We start from the raw sequence: 13,092 nt of genomic DNA, 5'->3' as shown, positions 1-13,092 counted from the left end.
AGTTCTAAGAAGTATGCTCTTACAAAGGATGGTGGTTAGTATCGTGTGGAAACTCTTCGCGTGCAGGACATATCGCCCAACAAGAAACTGCCAGCTCCATATGTCCCAATGCAACCTTCATTTTGATAGGTGGAGGTATTCGTGCATCGCGTATATAGTTCGGTAGATATGGAAGTGGAAAACCTGGAGGTACTCTTAGCTTCGAAATTTCAGGTTTTTGAGTTAGCTCCCTGTTAATCCAGGTAGGTGTGAGGTATGACATCGGATAATATGTAGGTTCTTTTTTACTTCTCTTAAATAAGGCACAAAATTGGGAAATTTGCAATGAATTTTTGCCTAACTTTATATTAAGCTAGAGTCTTGAAACCTACAATATACTTCAGAACCCGATGCCGGTGCCGCAAGAGGGAAAACACTTTCGCTTCGACTTTTAAAAAATAGTCTGCACTTGCTTGCGAGTTTTAAGTAATTTCCAGATAACTTAGAGTCCTCAAACTGTGAAAATAGTCAAGGGTTCTTTTAAGTTTTAATATGTGGGGTAATCTTTTTTTCCAAATGTGAGGGATCGAGATATTTATAGATATTTAAAAAATCCATTGATTGAATTTTTTAAAAGGCGTAATAACATACACGCGGAAATTAAGCGATTGGCGTCCGTTATCAAGGTATCGCACATCGAATCGGCTTTGGAGATGAAAGAGTTAAAGAATAAAATAATTGCCGATGACAGGGCTAAGGATGGAAGCCCGTCATCACCAGGAAGGATTTGATGTTGTTTGGAATGATGCCACAATACGAAAGACACATACGGAGGACTTGTCGGTTACAATATCTAAGGCATTAAGTACAATGTGTGATGCTTCCATGCCAAAAAGTCGGCCAAAGTAAATCGAACTCCTGTATACTGGTGAAACGACGAATAGCCACGATATGGTGAGCTTAAAGTACCTACAAAGCCCAAAGAACAGCGTTTGAACGCTATAAAAAAGAGCAAAAAGCGTGCTTCAAGAAACTAATGGAGAGTGCCGACGTTGATCCTTGGGGATTGGCTTACAGAACGATGATGGCTAAAATTAAAGCCATCCTAATACAGGCCGCTTTGTATGTTGGATTCGATAACTAGGAAAGATACTCAAGCGTATTATCAGTGAGCGTCTGCAGCAGACCATGGACATCCCAGGTGGCTTCTTAAAAACAGTCAGTTTGGATTTCGAAAATCAAGATCCACGATAGATGCAATACAAACAGTTGTCAACATAGCCCGTGAAGCCACAACCAGAGGTCAAAATAAAAGAAAGCTGCTGCACTGATTCATTTGGATATAAGAAATGCTTTTAACACCGCGAACTGGATGCAGATAATGACAGCGCTACAAAACTTCGGCACATCTGCTTACCTGCTCAGAATAACTGGTAGCTATTTCAGTCACAGAGTAAACCACTTTTCTACGGATGAGGGACCAAGAAAGCACAACACCACTGGCGGTGTCCCTCAGGGTTCTGTTCTGGGGCCAACGCTATGGGATGTGATGTATGATGGTGTGCTACAAATCGACCTTCCCGGAAGCACGCATATTATCGGCTGTGCAGATGATATTGACGTATTAGCAGTGGCCAAGAAACTGGATCTTCTTCAAGCATTATATAAGGACGCCGTGGGAAGAATTAAGGAATGGCGGACAAACATGGAGCTGAAAATGGCTAGCAATAAGACAGAAGTGGTGTTGGTGACCTTAAAGCGATCTGTGGATAAGTTAGTCCTGAGATTATGAAATAAAGTCAAAGCTTTTCTTGAAATATTAAGGGGTAAAGCACTTCATTCAGGGCGTTGGGAAAGGAAGTATATAGAGTTTGCTGAGCCCTAATGATAATAATGCCCAACATCAGCGGCCCAGGCAAAGCCACCCGTCAGCTATTATCCAACGTAACTAGCTCAATGATATTATATGCAGCCTCAGTATGGCACGGATCTAAAATGATCCATCAAAAAGATATACTAACAGCCTACAGTATTACGGCTATATGACGGTGTCCGACGACGGGATTCTGGTTTTATCTCGAAAAGTTCCAGCAGATTTACTGTTACGTGAAATGACCGATCTATATGGCATTGGAATCGGCTGATCTCTCAAGATGCTAAGAAAAGCGGGAAGAATAGAGGAAAGGGCAATGGACCTTCATGTTAGTTCGGAATATACTAGAATGGTACGAATGGAGAGGAGCTTTCTCCTAATGTACAGAGACATACAATGTTGGACAGCGGTGAGTAAAACGGCGTTCTTAGTGATGACGCGATTGATGCATGCCGAAATGGAGCGCAGAGAAATGCATGAGAAGCAGCGGCGACTAAATCGCTGTGAAAGCAGAAGTAACGATTTTTTACTGCAGATATGAACCACGCAAATCATCGGGAATAAATCTATCACAAGAAAGTGAGGATTGGGTTCCGATTTGCTCATACATACTTACAGATTAGTAGTTCTTATTTGTAAGTTGACCTATTGCATATTGTCTTAAAATGTTAAAAATTAACATAGGAATAATATAATTTATGCCAATATGTCAACCCACAAATATATGTAGTAATTAAATTGACCTTCGAAAAATGCACGTATAAACCTCATTAGTTTAGCCTGGGTTCCTTGGTAAATGCTTTCGAGCTAGCGCACAGACTGGTCAGAAGTGCAGCTGCCGAAAGGCCCCAAGAGTTCGGACACATCATAGCATATAGAACAGCTCGATATGGGAAGGGCTTTCCTAGAGAAAAACATAAGGGTTTTGTTATTTATATTAGAGAAACAATTGAAGCGGAGCCGCGAATAACGTTGTAAATGACAAAATCGTTTTTTAGAGGCTTTGTGATTGTTTTTTGTTCCTGTATTGTTGGCTTGTCCAAAACAATGACATTAATAACTTATATAAAAAAATTGAGGAATTTGAATTTCGAATTACAAGTAAGCGGTCATTTTAAAACTTTTTTCAGTGGAAAAACGTTTCATATCCCAAGCGCGACAGCAGTTAAAACGTTTTTCCATTATACACAGCATCTGTACTAATGGTTTTTAAAACGTTGTTCCACTGAGCAATATGGTTTGTGGAACGGATTTAAAATGTTACTATCGCAAAAAAATATGTATTGGTTTGTTTTTTAAATAAAGAGCATATTATAGAATGCTTACAGTTTACTTATTTCATACAAAAACTTAATTCGGCATCAAAACAAAAATGTGTTCAAAACAGAAATGAAAATATTCAAACAACTGTGAATAAAGCTTTGTTTGCTTTGAGCCCATTTACACAATAACTTTCCAACCTATCTTTTTTGTTTACTTCTTTTTAAATATTAATTTCCGAGTGTTTTCACGGTCACTTTTACATAAGGTGGGCGAAAAACCATCATGCAATGGTGCTCTTTCAAGTAAGGGATTTATATACTATCTTTATTTACTGCAGATCGATTTATAGAACTCTGCGTACTTCTTAGGCCAATAGTACTTCATTTGACCAACACTAAATTTAAACAAACAAACTAAATATAAACAATAAATAAAATAAAAATTACAGCAAGTGCACTTAAAACGTTTTTCCACATTACTTGTTCTGGAGCGTTTTTTTTTTTTTTTGAGGGATACTTTTGTTTGTCCTGGTTGTATATGCATTTCCACTATTTCTTAACTTTTTGTTTTTAATATCTTTCCAATTTTCAACATTACATTTCCTTTTTGTACCTCTGTTACACGTATCAATTACCTGCAACAACTGCAATCGTATCATTTTGCGTGTGACTTAAAACGTTCTTCCACGGACTGACTTCTTCTAATTGCTTTTTAATTGCTCTTTAGTACGTAATTTTAACTTATTTGATGCTTTAGAGATGCAAGAGAGTAAGAGTAACGGAAATCTGCAAAAAAACACGTTTTCCAAAAATTGGATTTTAAAACGTTATTCGCGGCTCCGCTTCAATTGTATAAAGCAATATGAGCAAGTCTCGCTAATTAAATACAGACGAAAACAAGTAAGGAAGGTTAAGTTCGGGTGTAACCGAACATTACATACTCAGTTGAGAGCTATGGTGACAACATAAGGGAAAATAACCATGTAGGAAAATGTACCGGGGGAAACCCTGGAATGTGTTTGTATGACATGCGTATCAAATGAAAGGCATTAAAGAGTATTTTATGAGGGAGTGGGCCATAGTTCTATTGGTGGACGCCATTTAGGGATATCGCCATAAAGGTGGATCAGGGTTGACTCTAGAATTTGTTTGTACGATATGGGTATCAAATGAAAGGTGTTAATGAGTATTTTAAAAGGGCGTGGGGCTTAGTTCTATAGGTGGACGCCTTTTCGAGATATCGCCATAAAGGCGGACCAGGGGTGACTCTAGAATGTGTTTGTACGATATTGGTATCAAATTAAAGGTATTAATGAGAGTTTTAAAAGGGAGTGGTGGTAGTTGTATATGTGGAGGCGTTTTCCAGATATCGACCAAAATGTGGACCAGGGTGACCCAGAACATCATCTGTTGGATACCGCTAATTTATTTATATATATAATACCACGAACAGTATTCCTGCCAAGATTTCAAGGTTTTTTTATTTCGCCCTGCAGAACTTTTTCATTTTCTTCTACTTAATATGGTCTACAATTACATTTCGCGTCAATAAACCAATCCAATTACCATTTTCATCTCTTTTTTCGTATTTGGTGTAGAATTATGGCATTTTTTTCATTTTCCGTAATTTTCGATATCGAAAAAGTGGGCGTGGTCATAGTCGGATTTCGTTCATTTTTTATACCAAGATAAAGTGCGTTCAAGTAAGTACGTGAACTAAGTTCAGTAAAGATATGTCGATTTTTGCTCTAGTTATCGTGTTAACGGCCATGCGGAAGGACAGACGGACGACTGTGTATAAAAACTGGGCGAGACTTCAACCGATTTCGCCCATTTTCACAGAAAACAGTTAACGTCATAAAATCTATGCCCCTACCAAATTTCAAAAGGATTGGAAAATTTTTGTTCGACTTATGGCATTAAAAGTATCCTAGACAAATTAAATGAAAAAGGGCGGAACCACGCCCATTTTGAAATTTTCTATTATTTTTGTATTTTGTTGCACCATATCATTACTGGAGTTGAATGTTGACATAATTTACTTATATACTGTAAAGATATTAAATTTTTTGTTAAAATTTTACTTTAAAAAAATTTTTTTTTTAAAGTCGGCGTGGTCCTTCTCCGATTTTTCTAATTTTTATTAAGCGTACATATAGTAATAGGAGTAACGTTCCTGCCAAATTTCATCATGATATCTTCAACGACTGCCAAATTAAAGCTTGCAAAAGTTTTAAATTACCTTCTTTTAAAAGTGGGCGGTGCCACACCCATTGTCCAAAATTTTACTAATTTTCTATTCTGCGTCATAAGTTCAACTCACCTACCAAATTTCATCGCTTTATCTGTCTTTCGTAATGAATTATTGCACTTTTTCGGTTTTTCAAAATTTTCGATATCGAAAAAGTGGGCGTGGTTATAGTCCGATATCGTTCATTTTAAATAGCGATCTGAGATGAGTGCTCAGGAACCTACATACCAAATTTCATCAAGATACCTCAAAATTTACTCAAGTTATCGTGTTAACGGACGGACGGACATGGCTCAATCAAATTTGTTTTCGATCCTGATGATTTTGATATATGGAAGTCTATATCTATTTCGATTCCTTTATACCTGTACAACCAACCGTTATCCAATCAAACTTAATATACTCTGTGAGCTCTGCTCAACTGAGTATAAAAAAACATCAGGTTGAAAGCACAATGCAAATTGACCTCCTATGTAGGAGTACCAGCTGTAAAAACCTTCAAATAACGCACATATGTTTCAACATTCCTTTACTTTACTCTTTCTTCTTCATTTAAGATCAATATCATCATGCAAACAAATGCAAATATCAATGAAACGGATGATATCGATCAAACGCCGCTAATGAGCGCCATAGCCAATGATCTCGATGGTGTAGCCACAATGCTTATTGAACGTGGAGCTCGCATTAACCTGCAAGATAAGGAAGGACGAACTGCACTCTATTATGCCGTTCTACAAAATAACGTACCACTGGTGAATCGCTTACTGCAACGTGGTGCGCGTCGCATCACATCACATTACCTGCTACATCACTGTGTGCGCTACAATATGTCTGATATGGCGGAGACGTTAATAAGTTATGGTGATAGTTTGAATGTGCGCAATAAAGATGGCGTTACGCCCATACTACTCGCAATACTAAGCCAAAAGACGGATATGCTGGAATTTTTGTTGCATGTTGCTGCTGTACAACAATCACAAGGCGCCGCTATTGTGGATTGTATTGAAAATGAGTTGCTAATAGCAGTACAATATATTGATACGGTGCAGGATTTCAAACCGATTGCACGAATATTATTCGCACATAGCGAAGGACGTTGGATGTCTGCTTCGTTTACATCGCTCTCGTGGTCATGTTACATCCCATATTGTCAGACGCCATTGGCACGCGCTATTATGTTGCATAAATTTGATATCGCTGAATTTTTGGTTAAAGAGGGCGTTGACATATCACAAGTGTGTCGAGATCATGTGGTGAATAATTTGCGATCCACAAATGTGACGGGTTGTTTGGAATTTGCCAAATTATTGGGTAAGTTAACCAAAGCGGAAAATGTAAAAGAAGATTAAGGAGGTCTAGCACAACGATTAGTGGGGAAAAGGTTACACGGAGATTCTAAATGGGGTACCGCTGTTACGCCGGTTGTCACCGAATGAAGTGACGAAGCAATGTCTGACTGTGGCACTAATAGATTGCAGCAAACGAAATGGTGAGATGTCTACTGAAACGTAGAGATATGTAGAAGAGGAGCTGATTAGTATTATGATCAAAATATGGCGTGATGAATCAAATAAACCGCTATCCTTCAAAACAATGGGATGGTAAAATGAGGTTAAGTTGATGAGCTGTACCCATACGCAACCATAGAATGGCTGAAGAGAATTGTTTCAGAACTTCAAAGACCAGAACATAGGCACAGTTAAATATAGAGCACAGTCCACACAGTACCAAAAGCCATGGTATGGATACCACGTGTGGTGAAGCCAGAGCGCAAAACTAAACCTGATACCCCATCAGATCCCTAATATATCGACAAGGAACAGGAAGATACTTCGCGTGACGGAGGAAGGTCAGTACACCATCCCCCAAATCAACAAGGAATGGGAGCATATGTTGTTGCGAGAGTTTGGCAGAATGTCTTGGGGAGCGTTCAGTAACATAAGGTCAACAATCATTCATCACCATTATTAATTGGTGCTTAATTGCCTCAGCGATTTTGGCTGTTTCGTAAAAGTAACGGCAGCTATCGCGGTTTCGCGATAACTGATGCAAATTGGGAGCATCAAGTGAGGTCAAGTCTTCCTCCAGCTGCCTCTCCCAACTCAGTGAAGGTCTCCCCCAGACGGTCTCTTAAAGAAATCGTTCGAAAGAGAGTCGCCTTGTCTGAAGCCTCGTATGGTTTCGAATGACTTCTTTTCGCGCTGTGAAGTGCTGCTTTGAAGTCGAAGAAAAGATGGCGAGTGTCGATTTTCTTGTCGTGAGTCTTCTCCAGGATTTGGTGCATCGTGAAAATCTTGTCAATAATAGATTAACCAAGTCTAATGCCACACTGATAAGGTCCAATCAGTTTTTTGACTATGAGCTTTAGTCATTACGCCAGTTAGAGCCTTTTATGCGATATAAATCAAGCTGATTCCGTAGTTTGCGGGATTGCCTTTCTTGTGAACTCAACAACCATTATACGCTAAAATCAGTGGAGATAGCAGAGGACTTCGAGAAATTTAAACTTGCAGCAAAACACCATGTCGTAAGAGTAGTGGTGGAATTGTTGGAGGGGCTCAAGCGGCTCAATGTTGCTGGAAGTCTTAAAATTAACTTCCAACACAGTAAAGTGGCGTCGAGCGGATTCCTGCTAATTCTTGAGTAAAGTTCGTTTCACGTTGCGCTGATCCAAGATCCATGGTCATCATCGTGGGGAACGGTTTCTGGATCCAGTGTGCGCAAATTCGGTGTTTAAACGCAAATCTCAAGGCAGGATGAGAACAGCAGGCATGGTTTAGGAAGCACCTATGTAAAAGATAAAATGAATGATTGCTCCTTTCAATTTTTCCCACAAATTGGCGGGACGGGACCTACGTGTTCTATGCCGACTACGAATGCCATCTTTAAGGCAGATGAATTTTCACTTGGAAGTTTTTCAAGACAGAAATAAACTCGGATTATTTGCCAAATCACTGCCGAGGGGCGACTCCACCTTGGAAAAACTTTTTTCTATTTCAAAAAACTTTTTTTTTTTAATTTGCGATGTTACTTTGACCGGACTTGAACCCAGAACCTTCGTTTTGGTAGGGAGAGCACGCTATCACCAAACCACGGTGGCCGCCCAAATACTCATTTCAGCACTGAAGAGCTAGCGGAAGAAAAAATAGACCCTTAGCCTGGCATCATGAACTGTAAGACAGTGTCTGAGGAGGAGACGAGTGTACTTCCCACGGCAGTCTGTTCTATGTATCGGAGCGATTTGGGATTTGACTGTCAAAACACTGCTCTCAGAACCGCTATGGGTTGTATTCTCATATCCCAAGAACAACATTTACACAGTGAAGCGAGAGTACTCACCATTAAGGAGAGAAATGAAATGCTGAACAAACAGTTTCTGCTGAGTACCCAGAAACCTAGGCATTTCAAAAGGCTTCTGATTGAAGAGGTCCCGCCTTCCAGAGACTTAAGAAGTCATATCCGCAAACATTATGAGGAAATACGGCTCCTCAAAACTCAGCCGTATGTAGAAAAAATCACAAAGAGGTCCTCAGAGATATCTACCAAAAGCAAAAAGACGAGCCCCGTTCGTAAAGTCAAATACCCTAAGCTCGCAGTAGAGGAAACCAACTCCAGGGCAGGCGGGCCTCACGCTAGCTTATTGCCATGGTGGTGCAAAAATCTTGGGATTGGAAAGCTTCCACGGCAATGTACATATGTATGTAAAGGAATGCCATTTTGCTTTTGTATTAAGTTCAGTCGCAGTCACGGAAAGAAGTTACTTCAACTCTGCTATCTATACAGCGGTAAATTACGTTTCCATGATTTGAAATTTTCCACTCAAATTCGTTCTAAATTTACAAATATTTTACGTTCTTATGTTTACCTAAGACTTGTTTTCTTCTATTTCTAGTTCGTGCTGGTTTTAAATTTCCTTTTCTACGTCCTCCATTCCCTAATACTTGGAGCGCCGAACGTCGTTACTTCGAGCTGGAAATGTTTCGTTTGTGTGTTACACCTTTATCCCTGCAATCCCTGAGTCGCATTGTGATAAGAAATCAGTTGATAAGCCTACTCAATTGTTCGGTTGTGGTTAGACAACGATATCCAACAACGAAGCAAGATTCTAGTTTGAGTCGAATGATAAATGTACTTGAGATACCGAAAGTATTACAAAAATACGTAATTGAGTTCGATGATTGTGCATGTGTGATGAAAAATACTTGCAATTCGGATGGTGGAGGTTAGCAAGATAAACAAAAGTTAAAGGCTGTTAAATCAATAGATTAAGAAATAGGTTATTAGGTTGTTTAATAGTTAGAGCATGGCTTCAAAGTAATTGATTGTACCTATCAGTATTGTGGTATTGCGAATGTTGTTGTTATAAGACACCTCTCCACGCTTGTTTGTTCTGTAAAAAAATAGGAGAGTTAAAAAAGCCCACATAAACTAAGGAGAAGAAGGAGATTGACAGTAAGTCGTGAAATGTATCATATACGAAGGTAGAGAAAAGATCCTCCTCATGCAGCTTTCTAAAGATGAGAATTGGGAGGCACATTCACGTGGGATAATTCGTCCTAGAGTTGGGATAAGATCCTCAAAAGTATTACAGTGCGCAGAGCTAAAGCAGAAGCATCTCAGCAACCAAAAAAGATTAAAAGCGGCCGGTAAAGGTAGTACGGGTGAGATAAAACACAAAACTTGATTATGTCCCAAAAACCAGACTGTATATTTTAATAAGCATACTCATAGAGCACCGTAGCTTAAGGGTCACACAAACAAACTGGGCTTATGTTCTAGTGAGCTCTATCGGATCTAAGAAAGAAAAGATGGCGTTGCAGAACATACCCTTCTGAAGTGCGATGCTATTGCGAGAAGAAGACTAACGATTATCGTATTGCTGATGTTAGAAGATAGGCACATACATCCCTAAGGCCAAGTGCCATTCTGGATTTCCTGAGGGTGCTTGGCTTGGATGAGGTACTGTAGACGTCGCCGCGCTACTAATCTAACTATTTGTTCAAAGCTCCGTATCGAAACTTTCTTTTCGAGCAGAAGAATTTATCTAATTCCTGTAGAAAACCAAATGAATTTGCAAAACTGTTAGAGTGGCGCTCTAGGGGACGTCTTTCCATGATCCTCGCAAGATGTTTTTATGGCGAGGGTCCAGAGCCCAGCGTTTATAAGCACAGTAATGCGCTTAACATTCAATTTCTGTCGATTCGTCCATATCGAGAGCGTACTAGGTAGCAACTACTTAAGTACAGGTACTATTAAAATACAGTACCTCGGCAGCGCATTGAAGTTATGTCATTGAAGAGAACGACAAGCGTCGGCAAGATATAAAAAAGCTAGCCTATACCCGCGGTAGGTATACATGTCGTAAGAGGCTACTAAAATACCCAAATGATTCAATGTGCTCTGTAGCGCAACCCTTTCAATGGGCTTCCAGCGCAAATTATAGCTTCTCCAACCCAACTGTCAAACTCACCTACCAGTGGCGAATCCTGTTTCTTTAGCAGCCGGGACTCTGGCAACCCCAAGTTCCATGGAACTAGGAAGTTTGGGGGACAATTAATCAGGTGTAAGAATGATAAGAGGAGATGAAAAAACGTTCTGGCAGCATAAAATACCTGTAAAAATGCCTTCGGGTGGAACGGGGGACTGTCATTGTATGTCATGCACAGTATGTACAATTCAGTCAGTTGACCAATATTTGTCTGGTGGAAGGCGGTAGAGAAAAAAAGCTATCAACTAATGATTGGGAAGGTGCACAGCCTAGTATGCTTGAGAATGTTAGGTGCACTAAGCAGCGCACCTCAGAAAGGGTTAAACTAGATTTTACTTGCTGCCTCTGCATGTGTTTAAAATGGTAAGAAGACGATTTAAATTGACTTAACGGACTTTATGAGACGGCCATTTTGTGATACCAGATTTTGTTCTAGAAAATCCCAATAGCATCCAGCCAAGGCGAATCCATACCAGGTGGTGGCAAAGCGAATTCAACCAATTCGCCGTGCAGGAGAACGTGAAGCCAAAAGAAAATTTTCATTGATTTCGATTAACTGACATGTAGTACAATGTGTTGTGTGGAAAATAATCAAGAAGAAGCAATCAGCTATTGGGATAACATCACCTGGTACTGAACTCGCCTTGCATCCAGTAATCAGCATTCACATGTGATCATGGCGGAACGATACAAGGTGGCAGCATGGGACAGCTGATCATACCCTTTTTTATTTGATTTGATACATCAACTTTCGGCGCAGTACGATTTTGACATTTGTCCATCGAATTTACAAAAACAAAATACATTGAATTTTCATTTATGTTTGTAGGTATTTCACCATGCTGTCACCTTGTATCGTTCCGTTATGCATGTGATCTATCACCCAAAGCGAGTTCAACTCAATTCGCCGTACAGCAACATCTCAACTCCAAAGCAAGGCAAATCGTATTCCACCTAATTTTCGCGCAGCCTTATGTCAAGTCAAAAAAAAATTAGCATAAACTGCCAACTTGTACCATGACGGAACGATACAAGGTGGCAGCATGGTGACATACCTACATACATAAATAAAAATGCCATGTATTTTGTTTTTGTAAATTCGATGGACAAATGTCAAAATCGTACTACGCCGAAAGTTGATGTATCAAACCAAATAAAAAAAGGGTATGATCAGCTGTCCCATGCTGCCACCTTGTATCGTTCCGCCATGACTTGTACCACATTTTGTCTGGAAAATCGCAAGAATAAGCAGTCAGCTGATACGATAACACCACCTTGTACTGTATTCGCTTTGGATCAAAAGAAATTTGCATCGATTTCGTTTTCCTGACATTCTGCTGTACCAAGACGTTGTGTAGAAAGTACCAAACTGAATTCGCCTTGAGTGTAGGTAACAAAAATTTGCAGGTTTTTACGAATTTCGACAAAAATTTGAAACATGGGCCATTCAAGACCACTTTCATTACACTTTAAATAATTTGGTAATTTAATTAAGAAAAAATTTTGTAAACAGTAAATAAAAGGCTTGACCGAGCATTTTTGATGGGTACAAACAATTACGTCGGATTTACAAAGAACTCTTGTGCCGCGTTACTTTGCTTTGACCTTTTATATATTTACTTTTTGCCTTGCTTTACATTCCACAAACTTTGTCTAGCAAGATATATGTGCGGCCATACATTGAACTCTGTCAGGCGAAGCAAAGCAAAAAAGCGTTCAATGTAAACCCAGCATTGAAGCTGTTAATCGTTAATCTTTAAAATAAGTTTAAGTAAAAAATACAATAGGTGGGCACTTTGCACTACAATCAAACCATTTGAATGCATTTCAAAAGGCAATGGAACTCAAATGAGCTGAAACATAATTTTGAATTGCAAATGGGAAATAATCAAATTTTATTTTTAATACATTTCAAACGTAGTACAGGGTGTCCATCTATGAAAAATGTGAGACATATGCCCAGTTTTACAGGGCGGGTTTAAACTCCAGTTAGAGATGATTGGTATTCAGTCGGTTAAGCTGAGATCAGCAGCAAAGCTTTATGTCATCGCAGAAAGTGACAAGGTCAAACTGTAGTTAACTTTAACTAGATTTTAAACTATCACTGAAAAACTAGGCCTTAAGTGAATATTAGAATATAAAACTACAATTTGACGTTAGAATCGGCACATTTCAAGTGTGCCTTAGGTAATCCTTTTACAATATAGAGTTACCCCAATTCAAGATTGCATTTGAA

At 39.2% G+C, this 13,092-nt stretch overlaps 1 protein-coding gene across 4 annotated transcripts in view; it reads left to right on the top strand.

Annotated features, from left to right (window-relative positions):
- Positions 1–9,962, top strand: part of LOC137240530 (ankyrin-1) — a 30,914-nt gene extending 20,952 nt beyond the window's left edge. For all 4 annotated transcript variants that reach the window (XM_067766954.1, XM_067766953.1, XM_067766951.1 and 1 more), the window contains 2 exons: positions 5,923–6,679; positions 9,261–9,962. In XM_067766954.1, the coding sequence (XP_067623055.1) occupies positions 5,923–6,679; positions 9,261–9,595 (1,092 nt within the window). In that variant the 3' untranslated portion in view covers positions 9,596–9,962. The remainder of the gene's footprint in view (positions 1–5,922; positions 6,680–9,260) is intronic.
- Positions 9,963–13,092: the final 3,130 nt, after the last annotated feature.

Source organism: Eurosta solidaginis, chromosome 2 (genome assembly GCF_040869045.1).
Source record: "Eurosta solidaginis isolate ZX-2024a chromosome 2, ASM4086904v1, whole genome shotgun sequence".
In the NCBI taxonomy this organism is placed as follows: Eukaryota; Metazoa; Arthropoda; class Insecta; order Diptera; family Tephritidae; genus Eurosta; species Eurosta solidaginis.
This window is presented reverse-complemented; position numbering and strand designations above follow the sequence as displayed.